The sequence below is a fragment of the Nannobrachium achirus genome (genome assembly GCF_963921795.1).
Source record: "Nannobrachium achirus genome assembly, chromosome: 13".
Taxonomy (NCBI): Eukaryota; Metazoa; Chordata; class Actinopteri; order Myctophiformes; family Myctophidae; genus Nannobrachium; species Nannobrachium achirus.
Window position 1 is genome coordinate 48380652 of NC_137833.1, and position 16521 is coordinate 48397172.

Consider the following 16521-nt stretch of genomic DNA (forward strand, 5'->3'; position numbering starts at 1 on the left):
CCAAAAAGACGTTACTTTTCAGGAATTGGAGAACAAAAAGAAGAAGAAAGAACCTGTGTTCACAACAGAACAGATATACTGTAGTTGCAAAGCTCTTAATACATTTTGTTGGTTCAATATTCCTAAAACCAGACAGACTCGACCATTTACGCTTTTGCTTTCAAAATCACTCTGAAATGACGAAAACAAAAGACCTACAAGCTCACACCGCGTTGCGGCAAAGCGTTGCGAACTTGTACACCGACTAATCTTTAGGGCTGTCATGATTAGGAAATTTTACATGACGATTAATTGTCACTCAAATAATTGTGATTAACGATGTAATTGTTTTTGTCGTTGACAATTTACATTTCTGTTTGGCTTTTAGGCTTTGAAGTTGCAAATGGTAGATATGACACGTAACCTAAATATACAAAGAAATTACTGACATATTTGACAACTTTATACTTAAAAAAGAACATTGATAGTGGAAATAGCTGATCTACAAGCTCACAACGCCTCGCGATGCGACGCGTTGTGAGCTTGTAGATCTGCTATTTCCACAATTTTTTACTTTTTTACTTATATAGAACATTTTTCAACATGGAAACGATTATGACGATTATGAAAAATAACCGCAATTATGTCCAATAATTGCGATTAGACGATTATGTAATAATTGTGACAGCCCTACTAATCTTCCCTCCTTTTTTGACACTCTCATACGATTAATTAAGCCGTTAATATTATTATTATTATTATTGTGTTTTAATCAACAACATATAAAGTTGAATCGCAGAGATACACGGTTTCTTGTCAGACAGCGACGCCTCTGCTTGCCGCTAGTTGTCGTATGCAGCGCTCCGTGGCTGTGCAGCGTAGCGTTCAACCCCAGTGGGCTCGGTGACAGGACTCAGAGAGTGTGCGCTCATATCGTAACGACAGGCGTTCCATTCTGTTTGGCGCCCGGCCTGGCCTTGCGCTGGGGGGCGGCTGCGTTCTGCGCTGCATGCTGTGGTTTCCATTAGGAGATCTGTGGTTTCCATTAGGGCCGGGCTGCATCGGAGGGGCCGCGCCTGGCACGGGAAAGCGGCCCTCAACCCTGGCTGAACCAGACCCCCTCCACCCCCTCCCAACCCCCACCGTGGGGGTCCCTGTGTCTTCTGCAAGGGCTCGCCGCTTGAGGTGTGGAGACCTTCAGGCTCTCCCCCGCCAAATTAGGCGTGACCACACAGACACACACACGCGAACGCACGTGCGCACACTCAGGGATGCCATGATCAATTGTTTTCAAAGAGATAATTCTATAGATTACATTGGAATATTTTGTTTTAATGGATGTTCAATATCCCTGGACAGTTTTTGACAACATGAGTTCCCAAATTAGGGAAGCCAGGTGGAAAGTGAATGAAAGAAAGTTGATGGTTTTGTGCTACATATTTAACATTTTGGACGAACGCCCTGTACCCTACATGTAGGTTGGTAAACTCTGGATTGGGCAGTGGGCCTATGATTGATTGATTGATTGATTGATTGAATATTGTGTGCCACTGTCAGGCAGAAACCTTGTATCTCCAAGTTTCTGATTTGTACGTTTTTTTCTTTTTTTGTAAAGTAAAGACCTTCTTCTTCATACAAAACTGTCACACAAAACTATTACGCAAAAACTATTTTAAATAATTTTTTAAATGATAACTACAAAACGAACGGTTTTGGAAAGACAAGGCTTCCTTCCACCTGCCAACAACGATATAATGTATAATCTATCGTCCCCATATGTGGCCATAACTGCCTCCACTGAGCGAGCTAACCTTCTCGGGGGCGGGGGGTTGTTGGCCAGACTGGTGAATTGCGGATCGTTGGTTTGATCCTGGGTTTGGGGCGCTACACTGTTCGCAGAGATGGGCGAAAATACAGTACATCAAAATGTATTTTCATACAAAATACAAATGATGGGTCAAAAAAATTATCAAAATACAAAATATAAATAAGCCTACTGGTCTGAGAAATTTATTTGAGATAGAAATACTATTTATTTTGTCTTTTGAAAATACATGAAAATACATGTAATAAAAATGCATGCAATGATTTATAAATTCATACTGTATATTGTTTGCCAAATCAATTTAATTGTGAGCAGTGTTTTTCATGGCTTTTGGCTTTGGAGAAGCCGAGCAGGTAGCCTAATATGTGTGCAGGGCAGGCCAAGACAATTGGACTCTGTTTGGGGCAACACAGTCCCTTGAGTCCTCGCCAGTCGCCACTGTGCAAGTTTGAAGTTAGTCGGTCACATATGTTCACATGACCATATACAGGGAGCCATATATGGATATTGCTGATGTAATCGGTATATGCCCAGATATGGGCATGCCCCCTTTTGTGCCCATATTTGGAGCTGACTGATTTGTTTTTGCGACATGACGACACATTAAGGTTAGACAATTTATTGTGATTTGCAGGAGGGGACAATTTTGATTAAAAAAATCCTCAAATCAGCAGCTCCCAATTGCTGTGAAACTTTGCACGCACACTCACAGTACCAAGGAAGAACCTCCACTCCAAATCTTTCATGGTGGCGCTACAATAGCCCACTTAACGTTTTGGCCAATAACTCTTGAACCGTAGTTCTTACAATGAAGATCTATCTTTTCCCCTGGATTCCTTGGATTCTCACTTTCCATGTAGGCCCTGCACCACATTGTGCCAGATTACGTTCTGCCATTTTGCGTCTTTTCAAAACACACCTTTTGCTACTATTCATACAGATTTTGTTATGTGAGGGAGTCTGGGGTCATGTGATCAAGATGTATTAAGTTAAAATGTTCATATCCCATCCCAAGTGGCTATATATGACCAAAGACTTTCGGGCCTTTAGTATTAGGCAACCCAGCCTGGTATAGACCTCCGCTTCGAAGGGCAAACTTTTCACATTTTCTATTTATGTATTCCACCTGTATAAATGTTTAAATTGTGTTAATTTGAGAATAAAATTACATTTAAAAAGTATTTAATTTTTTTTGTATTTAAAATACAGAAAATACTAGAACTGAAAGTATTTTGATAGAAATTACATCTTATCGGGTGCCCGCCGGCCTACTGGTCCAGGCGCATACCACATAGGCTTTGTGTAGCCTGCAGGTCGCTGGTTCGATTCCCGAGCCTGACCAGATTTGCTGCATGTCACTCTCCATCTCTCTCCCCGTTTCCTGTCAGTCTACTGTCCTGTCAATAAAGGCATAAAACCTCCAAAAACATATCTTAAAAAAACAAAACAAAAAAAAAATCATATTTTTTCTATCCCAGCCAAATACAAAATACAAATACCTATTTGAAATACATGTATTTCAAATACTGCCCATCTCTTGACTGTTCGGTCGTTACAATATCGACGATATATCAATACATTTGCGTCGATAACTTAAAAAAGGTAACAGCTGTAGCTGTTGTTTGAGCATCATTTGTGTGTTTATCACCGTCTTTGTGGATGTAGTTATCTCACTTGTGTGTGTGCGAGCGCGCGTGTTTGCGCGGCCTGTGCGCATGGCATTTTGTGTAAACCTTTTTCTTGGTCCGTGAGCTTGTGAGCACTATTTTGTCTGTTAGTGCTTTTGTTGTTAGTTTTTGTCTTTCCTGTTGACATGTGGGATGTTGAGGATGACTGCTGTACCCTGGGGGTTTTCAAGAAGAGCACACCAATAGTTATGAATGGTTGAATTATTTACTGTAACATTATTCTGTGATTATTGTTGTTGGGAATGTTGACGCTGTCGTCTTGTCGGGCAAAAAGCGCTTGTTTAAAAAAAAAACTAAAAAACTAAAAACAACTGGGCTGAAAAGTTTGAGAACCGCTGGTGCAGAAAGAGAAAATAACCAGAAGATCCTGGGCGCGTTGGAACACCGTGAGCTATAACTGAAGGAGATCTTTCCTAGCAATAGTTCCAAATGGGGGGTCCAGGTGTATAAAAACGAAGTTGTCTCAGACAAAGCGCGCACGAGCGTCAAGCCCCCCCTAGAACCGCGGTGAATGATTGAAGCCTCAGAAGCCCTGGTTGTTACATCTGGTATTGCAGGACTTACTCTTTTTTTGCTTCTATCGTCTGAAACGCTAGCAAGCTAGCTCTATTGTCCCCAAAATTTGAGCTAGTCCAGGAAGTAGAGGTACTTATGGGTGCCTTATGTGCTTGTGAGCAACTTTTATTGAAATTAATTGGTGGGGGCGGGGTTGTCCGCTCTCTGGATATACATGACTCTAAGGCGCCTGTGCCTGTATTACTACATTCGTGAGGGTCTGATGCCCCCACGAGTGTAGTAGAATTTGAGAAATAGACGTTGTGAGGCCATTGTTCCTGGTCCTGAAGTTAGAGAGTTAGGCTCACAATTACGAGTTAGGGGTCGGAGTTGTGCCTCATTTAATCCTCAGTGGCGTTGCTGGTGTCACGCCCCTGAAAATGTCACAGAAAATTGCGTTTGCAAAAACACCAGTGGTTCTCAAAAACTCTTGACCCACCCAGTGTACGAATGGAACCAAATGGACCCGTCACTGTCAGAGTTAAGGGGAGACCGTGACATTTGAAAGTTTGAGAAACACTGGTATACACAAGTGCCGGGGGGGCTTACAATATAATGTTTGTCTCATTCTCCTAATGTTGTGAACGCAAAGAATCCCTCGCCACATGGATCTGTGTGCTCACTGGGGGAGGAGGAGGTAGGGATGGCGGACGTGGCATCATTGGACTCTGTGGCAGTAGGAAAAACATGACTGATGCTTTTCATCCCCTCGCAACGAGAGAGATGTTCTGCCAAGCACCGCGGCGGCGCTGCGCGGCCTGGTGGCAGCCCACACACGCCTCTCACATCTCAGCTCATCGGCCCTGTGAGGCCAGCAGACCACACGGACCACCTTCGCTCATCCCTGGCCAGTCATGCAGTGGGTGGTGGACAGCAGGGGGCGTTGTTTGGGGCATCAGGGGATATTGGCAATTGCCACGCGAAGCGACCCCTTTTGAGCGAGTACCCCAGCACTTGCTTTGACTCAAATACTGGGCTGGATTGATTCAAATTGATCCAAATCAATATGATTAGAATTCAAAAAGAGCTGAATGCAAAATGCAGATCTAAAGCTCAAAGAAGCTGTGTGCCGCTTCGTGCCGCATTTCGAGCTGGCAGGTCTGGCCATTTTTGGTATGTTTCTGTGACGCTCTACTATGATCAAGTGGGTTGTTAATTTTACATTTTTAAATATCGTCGTTGTCGGGTGGAAACCTTGTATGTCCAAAACCGTTTATATTATTTTAAAAATGAACTAAACTAGTGAAAACAGCCGATCTACAAGCACACAACGCCTCGCACCGCGAGGCGTTGTGTGCTTGTAGATCTGCTGTTTTCACTACTTTTGTGTGACGGCCTTGTCTGATGAAGCAGGGCTTTACTTCGCGAAAAAACACACATTTGAAACTTGGAGATACAAGGTTTCTGCCCGACAGTGACGATTATGTTAAAGTAAAAATATGGGGATACTGTAAGAGGTTTCTGCCCGACAACAACGATAATACAGTACGTCTCCCTTGTCCACCACTGCATGCGATCATCACAGCCGCTCGAGTCCTTGGGTTCTACTTAAAGGACATCTGTGCAGAGCATCAGACCCTGCTCTGCCCGCACACAGACTGCCAGCCTGTCTGACCTGCCACCTCACAGAGTCCACTCAAGTCCAGGGCCGACGGTCCCATTCCGTCTGGCACGGGACAACTGAACGTACCGCCTGGGGTGGTGATGTGCAGGGGTAGTCACAAGGGGGGGGAAAAGTGGGACTGATCGACCAGGGCCCTAAGGTGGATGGACCTTAATTATTTTATACTTTAGTTATTTTTGAAAAGTCGCGAAAATGTGTGCAAATCTTTGAATATAATGTGCTTTTTTTTAAGCGAACATTTGTAACTCAAATTTTGCTTCTGGGGGGGTCTCTGGAACTAAATATTCAAATACATATAATTTTGGGGGTCCGTCACATGAAAAGGTTTGAGCACCACTGACATAGAAACATTGGTTTTTCAAAAAAAAAACCTTAGAAGGATTTGAAATATTCAAAGACTTGCACACATTTTCACGATTTTTCAAAAATAGCAGATCTACGAGCTCACAGCGCGGCACAGAGTGCCACGCTGCGAGTTTGTATATCTGCTATTTTTCAATAGTTAAAGCACAAAATGTGAGTGAATCCTTGTACCCAGGGCCCAGGATTTGGTGCGACACCCCTGTTGATGTTGGAGCAGGGCCGCAGCAACGGTTTTCCCATCGATTTTTCAAGATGAAGACTGACGTTTCCTCTACACTCGCAAAACTCAATAATGTGCTATATAAAAACTAAAAGACGTTTAGTTGGATAGCTACAACGTGTTGGCTCGGTCCGTCCTCCCCCCCACCAGTGTGTATGAGAACATGTTCTTGGATCAGAAGGTATCTGTTCGAGCGGATCTCGCTTTCCAGGGCTTGAACAATGATCAGAGATGACCAGATTACGTCAAAAGAGAAAAAAAGGAGTAACCTAATAACACTATAACCGCTCCCTCCCAAAACCCATTGGACTCAAAAACTGGAGTGGTTTATTAGTTATCCCCTGGCACATCTTGTTAAGCGAGGGAAGGATGAAGCCATTGTCATTACACAGATTTTCTTACAGGTCTCCGCAGGGTAATTAGGGTGTCCGCCTCGCTGTCCACACTAATCCCAGTCAACGCGGACCCACGGGCTCTGCCGAGTGGATTTGGATTTCTCGTTTATAAGGGGGGTTTGGCACAGGGGGTTTGGTGACATTTGGGTTTCACTTTGAGGAGGGGTGGTTCGGGCTTAACCGCAGTGCAAATGAAGCGGATAGAGTGTCGTAAATCCCTTTGGATTAGCGTGATTAAGTGACATATCAGGCGCTGGGGTTGAAGAATGATATCGGCTAAATTCTGGGATTATTATCCGGGAGTTCCTCCTCCACCGCCCCCTTAATGTGTTCGCCAGCTCTTGTTAAATGATACGACTTGAAATGCACTCGGCTTCTAGAGTTCTGGGACACGATGGAAGCTCATGTTTTGCACAAGCACCGCAAGCTTTAGCCGGCCCAGTTCCATCGTTGAGACGTTTTAGATTATCGTCTCTGTCGGGTGGAAACCTTTATTATGTCCAAAACTGTTACGTGTCAGGATTCAAAGACAGCAAAAGTATCAGATCCACAAGTTCGCAACACTTCGCAACGCGTTTTCAAGCATGTTGATCTGCTACTTGTGATGCTTTTGACGCTGTAGCGTGATCAAGTAGGGCGTTAATTCACAAGTTTGAACATGGAGAAAAGGGGTTTCCACCCGACAGCAATGACATCCTTTTAGCCACGATAGCCTTTGGTCTGTGCTAGGGATGGGACGATAAGCGATATTATCGTTTATCGTGATAAAAAAACACTCACGATAATCGTATCGTGGATATTTAATTTATCGTGATATCGTCCTCCGTCATGCACTGGGATCAATTCACCTTCTATTTGCCGAGCTGCATATCCGGTACCATTTAAACCCTCTATAATTTGCAAAAGGTACTTGTAATATACGTTGATACAATCTTTTTTTCAACCTCTAACAAATGTCTTTGCCTGATCTACAAGCTGCACAGTTGCGACGCGTTGTGACTGTGAGCTTGTAGATCTGCAATTTTTTTGCAAATGTTCCACCCCAGGATAATGGATTTTGATTATCGCGATAATATCGTAAATCGTGATTTTCTTTTGACACAATAATCGTGATATGACCTTTTCATATCGTCCCATCCCTAGTCTGTGCCATATTTCAACAGACAACGATGATCATGTCTGTGGAAAATTCTCCTCATCATCATCGCAGGAGCTTGTGTAAACACCGAGCCCTTTCTTGATCCCCACCGGCCCTAGAAGAAGAAGTGCACACAGAGGACATGGCAGGGACGCAACCTTAAACCCATTCAGAACGGGTACACATTATAGTGTATCATTATTTTATGCTTTAACTATTGAAAAATAGCAGATATACAAGCTCACAGCGCGGCACCGAGTGCCGCGCTGCGAGCTTGTAGATCTGCTATTTTTGAAAAATCGTGAAAATTATTTTGACCCGATTCTATAAGTGTCTTTTGAATCCTTCTAAGGTTTTTTGAAAAACCTATGTTTCTATGTCAGCAATCTGGCCAGCCATCGTCAAAGAAAAGGTCCTTTTCACTTAACTGGAGCTCAGTTAGTCTGTTCTTGAGAGACTACTGTGTCATTGGTTCGCAAACCTTTTCATGTGAAGGACCCCCAAAATGATATTTATTTGGCCACGGACTCGCATCTCAAAATATTATAGTTCCAGGGACCACCCAGAAGCTAAATTTTAGTTACAAGCCTTCGCTTTGAAAATACATATATTCAAAGATTTGCACACATTTTCACGACTTTCTCAAAAATAGCAGATGTACAAGCTCGCAGCGCGGCACTCGGTGCCGCGCTGTGAGCTTGTATATCTGCTATTTTTCACTGGTTAAAGCATTCAATAATTCCTAGGCCTAAATGGGTTTAAGCTCCAACCTCGGTCCAAATCGAACCACCCTAGCTTTCTCTCTCTCTCTTCCCCGCTGTAATCAGCCCTGTGCGGCAGGCGGCTGCATCCTCTTGACAGAACCCCCGGCTCACTCGCATGTCGTAACGCAACTGCTGTAGCGTCTCTGTGCCAGGGAGCCGTCAGAAACGGTCTTGAGGTCCTATTTACAATTTATGTCAACCGCGGGGCCCTCCAAATCACTCTGGAAGCTTTTAGTAACGTCCTGTTGCGGAGTGGGCTACGAGCATATTGATGTACATGTCTTTGTCAACATCCATCGGGCTCACAGAAAGCCGGAGCGGTTTGGCCGAGGGGACAGCTTTTTTATATTGAGAACGGATGACAATCCCCTCCTCCTCACCACTTTTGCGGCCCGTCTGATTATATCTTTAGGTTTTCTAAAGTGGTTCGGGGTTGAGTGTTTGATTGCACTTGTCGTGCAGAATTTAACCACTTTTCATTTCGTAGCGGGGGGAAAGTATTCACTTTTATGAAGGGGGGAAAAAAAGACCAAAAAAATATATTGCTCAGTTTCGTGTTTGCTTTGAAAGGACGTTTTCTTGACATGTAAATAGATTTTTCACTCTGTGTCGAGAGCAGGACTTTTAGAGTGCTTTTTGGGGTATGACTGATTTTCTGTGGGAGGCATGCCAGTGTCTGCAGTGATTTACGCTGCCCGCTCAAGTTGATTCCTTCCCCTCTTCCAGGCACATTGTGGTCTGTGGTCATATTACCCTGGAAAGTGTCTCCAACTTCCTCAAAGACTTCCTACACAAGGACAGGGATGATGTCAATGTAGAAATTGTATTTCTCCATAAGTAAGTTCACTTTTTCTCTCTTTCTTGCGCCACAGCGGATAGGCTATAGCGATGATCTTTATCACATGAGCGCTAGCGTCCCTATTGTGTGGGCATGCCCGAATGGGTGAACATTCTGTACAATATGTAATAGAAAATAAAATGAAAAAGGTGAATGTTTGGGGAAAAACTAGGTGAACATTTGGGAAAAATAGGTGAATATTCTGGGCAAAAAAGGTGATTTGGCAAAAAATTGGGTGAACCTTCTGCTAAAATATAACTGATCTCACAAGTAGCAGATCTTGTCTTTACGCAGCGTTTCAAGCTTGCAGATCTGCTACTTTTGATGCTTTGTTTGCGTGACGCTGTAGTGTGATCAGCTACGTCCGTTAATTTACGGAAAAACACGAAAAATAAATAAAATACGGAGATAAGACGTTTCGGCCCCGACGGCAACGATATTTTCTGCTATTTTGGCTTAATGATCGCCTACTGTGACCTGCCCAGCATATGGATGCTAGGGTTCATGTGGTTGATACGAGACTCTGAGGACAAACTCTTATTACCGCTTAGAAAATCTCAAAAGTGTCCGCCGCCCACCCATCTGACAGTGTTAAGCTGGGTTCAAACCTGGATTGTTTGAGCGGTGCGATTACATACAAAGTGATTGCAAAGACGAGACGACGCGTGAACGGGCGCGGCGCGAACGATCCGAAAGGGGCGGCGCGAACGGTCGCCTCGTATCTTCGCCCCACTTGGAAAAATCCAACTGAAGCGACCTTCGCTTCACCCACACTCCACCCATCGCGTCCTGACAGCCAATCAGCGTTGATGTTGTCCGGAGACACGGACATGTTTTGGGTGTTTGGAGTTGGGATTCTCCTTTTTTCCGGGTGTTTCACCTTGATTCCAACGGGACATGATTTCTTTACCAACGCGGACCTGCGCGACCAAAGTGAAGCGATAGAAGCGACTAAAATAGAAGAAATAGCTTCGTGTTTGGACGCAGCTTTATGTGGTCAGATGGGTGTCCACGTAGAATCTCAATGAAAACTTTTTTTATGTTTTAAAGGAGCAAAAATACTAATGATAATATATAATGTTATATTATGATTTTACCAATAACACTCGCGATACCCGTCGCGACCCACTGGTGGGCCCTCGGCTCACAGACTGTGAATCACTACTCTTGTTACATTACCAGGCATCTGCTAACCTCTCTGGCTCTCTCCATCTCTCTCTCCTACTCTGCTCTGCGTGACAGTATTTCCCCTAATCTTGAGCTGGAAGCCTTGTTCAAACGCCATTTCACCCAGGTGGAGTTCTACCAGGGCTCTGTGCTCAACCCTCATGATCTGGCCAGAGTGAAGGTACAGTACCGTCCCCCTCGCCTCTCTCCCTCAGCATGATCTCACAGGGAATGACTGTTTACAATGTACGGGGTTCCCACGGTCATGAAATTCCTGGAAATATTTTGAAATGAGATTTTTTTTTTTTCAGTACTGGTAAAGTTTTGGAATTGATCAAGGGTCCTGGGAAGGTCCTGGAAAAAAATAGCTATGCATTGTCTTTGGTTATTGATTTTGTTAATACCTCTGAAATGACAAATTCAACATTGGCCAAATTGTCAAATATTAGAGGCAGAAATTGTGAAAATAGCAGATCTACATGCTCACAACGCCTCGCGTTGCGAGGCGTTGTGAGAATGTAGATCGGCTATTTTCACAATAAAACCGTGTTATACAAAATTCCTCTACTCTTAGTGCTTGTCAGGGTGCCGGGGTCCCCAGTTCGAATATGATTATTTCGGGGGTCACAGCCTGAAAAGGTTGAGAACCACTGGCATACACTACCTGTCTTTGTGCATTGCGCATAGGAGTAAGCGACTCGTTAATGAGCTGAATTATAGTTATATAGTCCTGGAAATTGGGTTAAATATTCTGGAAAAGTTTTGGAAAAGTTTTGGTAATTAATTGGTAAAAATGTGTGGGAACCCTGCCCTCAGCATCTCACAGGGAATGACTGTTTACAATGCAGGACAGGGGTCTTCAACAGGGGGTCCGGGGCCCCTAGGGGGTCCTCAGAGTTATTACAGGGGGTCCTTCAAATCTTTGTGTGATAGAAACTTTTTTTCTCCTTTTTTATATTAATCACTTGAACCCTAACGTCTATATTCTGAGAACTTTAGCCCAAAAATAGACGATCTACAAGCTCACTGGCGCGAGGCATTGTGAGCTTGTAAATCGTCTATTTCCTGCAAAGAAGTTTGGTGTAGAGGGGAAAAAGAGCACACTAAGTACAGAGTGAAAGGTCAGGTTTATTACGTATTGACGGTTCAAGTGGTTACATATCTAATAACAAAATTGACATGAATCCAAAATACACTGATGATTGTGCTGTCAAACGACGGAATCTGGGGATCCCTGCATCATCTCTCTCTCAGCTAAGGGGTCCTTGGCTTTAAAACGTTGACCCCTGATGTAGGATATATAAAATCACAATGCGGTGCATTGTGAGCTTGTAAATCGGCTATTTTCAAATGGCCGAAATGTATAGGGTTGAAGTGGTAGAAATGTAGGGTTGAAGTGGTTAAATTGCTCAAATAAATGTAGTGGAGTAAAAAGTACAATATTTGGATCTTTGGAAGTACAAATACCAAAACATTTTACTTAAGTACAGTACAGTACTTAAGTAAATGTACTTAATTACTTCATACCACTGCCGGTAACTGTACATGTGATGTGGTGCACTTCCAGGTAATGTATGAATATATCATTCCACACTGCCAAAAAAAAAGAAAAAAAGAAAGCATCACCAGATGTACGGTGATTTGCCTGAAGTATTTCGCCACTGTCGGGCAGAAACCTTGTATCTCCAAGTTTCAAATGTGTATGTTTTTTGGTAAAGCAAAGCCCTGCTTCATCATACAAGACCGTCGCACAAACTAGTGAAAACAGCAGATCTACAAGCACACAACGCCTAGCGATGCGAGGCGTTGTGTGCTTGTAGATCGGCTGTTTTCACTCGTTTGTGATGATAAATACAAAACAAACTGTTTTGAACATACAGGGTTTCCACCCGACAACGACGATTTACTCCTTTAGGAGAGTAGCAAGTGATGATGTATAGGGCATGTACAGTACGTGTATTAAGTGAGTGATGACATGTTGTGTGTGGACTGCTTTCACCTGTTCCCCATCCATGCCCAATGCAGATTGAGAATGCAGATGCTGTTTTAATACTGGCCAATAAATATTGTCCGGATCCCGACTCCGAGGACGCGGCCAACATCATGAGGTACTGTGTTTGTCAGTGTTGATTTTGACGGCACAGTTTAGTCATATATATTGTTTTAGTCATATTTTAGTCATCTGTAATAGTCTAGTTAGTTGACTAAATATGAAATGATTTTAGTTTACTAAATCTACTTTTTGTCGACAAAAATGTATTTTGACAAATTTTACACTTGGTTACATGCTGAAAATAGACGATCTACAAGCTCACAACTGGTCAGCTTGTAGATCTGCTATTTTCAGAGCGTAACAACCGAGCGCAGCCAAAAATAAAATGACTTGTCTTTTTAGTTCTACTGGATCTCTTCTCCACTAGTCCCTCCCTGACCCTCCCTGTCTAGTTTTAATTTGTTGATGAAATTGTCAATATATTTAGTCTTAGTCTTCAAGTACCTCGGGGTCATGTTAGACTCAACCCTAACCTTTAAAAAACATGTAAAAAAGGTTACAAACACAATCAAGTTCAACCTTCAGAACTTTAAACAAATCACACCTTTTTTGGCAGTTAGTGCTGCTAAATCGTATCTCCAATGCATGATCCTATCACACATTGAGTACTGTTTCACAAACTGGTCTTGCGCAGGTATAACGACTCTCAAACCCATTGAACAGCTATATAAGAGTGCGCTTAAGGTATTCGATAGGAAACCCCACTCATATCACCATTGTAATATTCTTCAGAGGTACCGTTTTTTGAGTTTCGCTAATTTTAAGGTTTTTAAACAGGTCAGTATCATATATAAGACCCTAAATGACCCTAAACTAGAGGGGATTGCGAAGTACCGTACCGGGTAACCGCTTTTGGAAAAAACACCCTTTCAGTGCAGGGATGTTCAATCTGGAATGACCTACCTCTAACAATAAGAGACTGTTTGTCATTTCCATCCTTCAAGTTCAATCTAAAAAAATGGTTAGTTGACAATCAAACCTGTGACCATGTATAGTTCTAAGAGTACAGCTCATGCCATGTACGTATATTTTTAACTATCCTTTTTTAATGTAGAGTACTGTTAGTAATATGTGTTGTTTTTGTTGTTTTTTTTCTTGGTTCAGGAAAAATAGTATTTGTATGTATGTTCTTAGGCGCCCTCTCCTAATGTAGGGTTACTGTTTGTTGGTATGTATTGTTTTGTCTTCATGTGGGGACTACGGATGAAATTTAGCATTCTTGCTAATTCCGGCTTATTTACATTGCATTCATGTAGTGTTCATTAATATGCATTGTCCCGTCTAAATAAACAAATAAAGTAAAGTAAAGTAGTTGTAGTCATCATAGCGTTGTCTTTATTTTGTTATCTGTGAAAAAAGGTTGTCGTCGAAAACATTTTAGTCGAAGAAATGATCACTGCTGTCTGTGTGTCTTCTGGAACTCTGGAATATGTACGGGTCCATACTCATTGTTATCGTTCAGCGTTACTAGGCATTAGGCAACCCTTGGTCATATTTTCTCATATGTTGTTGTTTCTGTTTCACTGTTTAGGGTCATCTCGATCAAAAACTATCATCCAAAGATCAGAATCATCACACAGATGCTACAGTATCACAACAAGGTAACACAAAGACATAAGGTCTTCATCATTTCTTCCTCAGCCTAGTGGGAATGTGCGTACAAATTGCACACTGTCTTCATGAGTCTAGGCATTTTGTTCAAAACAGAGCACTCCTGCAAACTTTGGAAGCCAATCTTAGCCAATCAGGATGGAATATGAAAAATCAGGGCGCAAAAAAGGTTTGTTTAATGACTCAAACCAACGGTGCCGGAGATTTGCTGTTCATAAATCAACCATCTTTGATAATACTGCTCCTGTGTGACACTGCCGACGTTATCTACCCGCAAAGTGGTGATGACATGATGATTAGGTCTACACTGTTACTTAATTTATAACTAGCACATCTGTTAAATATAGCATAACAATCTTTAACACATTAAACGCCCACGTGGTGCCCACGCGCCAATCTCTTTGATGTTTACGTGTGCGTTGTACAGTAAACTATACTGTACTGTAGCTACTGCACTTGGCTACCGCGGTGATGAAACAAACTCCATTTCCCAACATGCAGCGCGAAATTACGTCACCCGGACGTGCTGTCTGTCTCGTTGACTTCCTGTTTAGCGGCTGCACAAAAATGCTGTTTTCTCCGGATTCTCTTCCTTTTTTCTTTTTTTTCTCAAAACGGCATCCTCTTCTACCGGCCGTAACACAAACACTGTGGCTTAGAATTGATAAAAAACGGTCCTGACGGAAAGAAAAGATTTTCGCGAAATAAACAGGACATACTTGGATTACATTTACTCGGATTACTTTTCTCGCCAGTACTTCGAAGGTAGGTAAAATGGCGGGTTGCCATGGGCACCAGCAAATTAAACGTCGAATAATTCTGGGCACCCGATGTGTTAACCACTGTTTAACCACTTTATTCCTATTATCATTTTTATTCTACTTCTTTGCCTATTAAAAAATAGCCGCTGCCATTTTCAAAATTGTAAGATAGACATTTAGAACACAGGGAGCCTATGGGTGTCCCTGGGGTCCGTGACCTACATATCTATTTCAATTTGCACAATACATTTGACAAATGGAAAACCTTAAAGGGGTTATACCATACATAATACAAATATATATTTTATATAAATATTGGCCCATAAAAGTTTTTTTTTTTTTTTTTTAATAAACAACCACTCAATCAAAAATTCTGTCTGTCATTCCAAGCCTTTTCAGCTGCAATATCAAAATGCCCTATTGAGGGAGTTTGTCTGTCAATCATCACCTCTGCTTACATAAGCATGGGGAGGCTGTGAACAGGCCCGTTCAGACATGCCCATTCAGAAAACCCCCTGAAATGAAGACGAAAGGCTGAGTGGCATGCATGCAAATCAAAATTAGTTAAAATCACTAAAATGATAGAAAGAATTAAATGAAAACCTTTCAACACTCATCTTTTCTCTAATGACTATCTAAAATATGAACCCTTGTTGTAAAAAAAACAAAGTTTTCCTTTAACCCTTTTAGGCCTAAAATTATTGAATGCTTTAACAAGTGAAAAATAGCAGATATACAAGCTCACAGCGCGGCACCGAGTGCCGCGCTGCAAGCTTGTAGATCTGCTATTTTTGAAAAAGTCCTGAAAATGTGTGCAAATCTTTGAACATATGTATTTTTAAAGCGAACATTTGTAACTCAAATTTTGCTTCTGGGTGGTCCCTGGAACTAAATATTTTGAGATGCGGGTCCGTGGCCAAATACATATCATTTTGGGGGTCCTTTACATGAAAAGGTTTGAGAACCATTGACATAGTAGTCTCTCAAGAACAGACTAACTGAGCTCCAGTTAAGTGAAAAGGACCTTTTCTTTGACGATGGTTGGCCAGATTGCTGACATAGAAACACAGGTTTTTCAAAAAAATCTTAGAAGGATTCAAAAGACACTTATACCATGGCTACACGGAGCTGGATATTTCATATATCCAGGTTTTTCAGATATCCACATAGAAAAATATCTAGGTCCACACAGAGCTGGATATTTCAGATATCCTGTTTTTTCAGATATCCACATAGAAAAATATCTAGGTCCACACAACAAAGATATCTAGGTCTAACAAGCACACACACAGTAAAGTCTTCAGAGATATCCGGGTATCATGACTACACGGATCCAGTGAAGCGGATATTTTTCAGTGTCTCCACTTATTTATCCGGATTGAAAAATATCCAGATTCACTGCCAAAATATCCAGCTTCGTGTGGCTACAAGCCCCAACAGCACCAAAAAATGTCTAGATTCACAAATATCCAGCTCTGTGTAGCCTTGGCCTTATAGAATCGGGTCAAAAGTCTAATTTTCACGATTTTTCAATAGTTAA

The 16521-nt window shown here is 42.2% G+C and overlaps 1 protein-coding gene across 1 annotated transcript in view; it reads left to right on the forward strand.

The window, feature by feature from the left end:
• The window catches only part of LOC308296468 (calcium-activated potassium channel subunit alpha-1a), a gene marked incomplete at both ends in the record, with an annotated part of 305715 nt that overhangs the window by 189625 nt on the left and 99569 nt on the right, over positions 1 to 16521 (forward strand). The window contains 4 exons of the mRNA XM_080739756.1: positions 9278 to 9388; positions 10632 to 10737; positions 12582 to 12664; positions 14141 to 14210. Coding sequence (XP_080595882.1) covers positions 9278 to 9388; positions 10632 to 10737; positions 12582 to 12664; positions 14141 to 14210 — 370 coding nt within the window. The remainder of the gene's footprint in view (positions 1 to 9277; positions 9389 to 10631; positions 10738 to 12581; positions 12665 to 14140; positions 14211 to 16521) is intronic.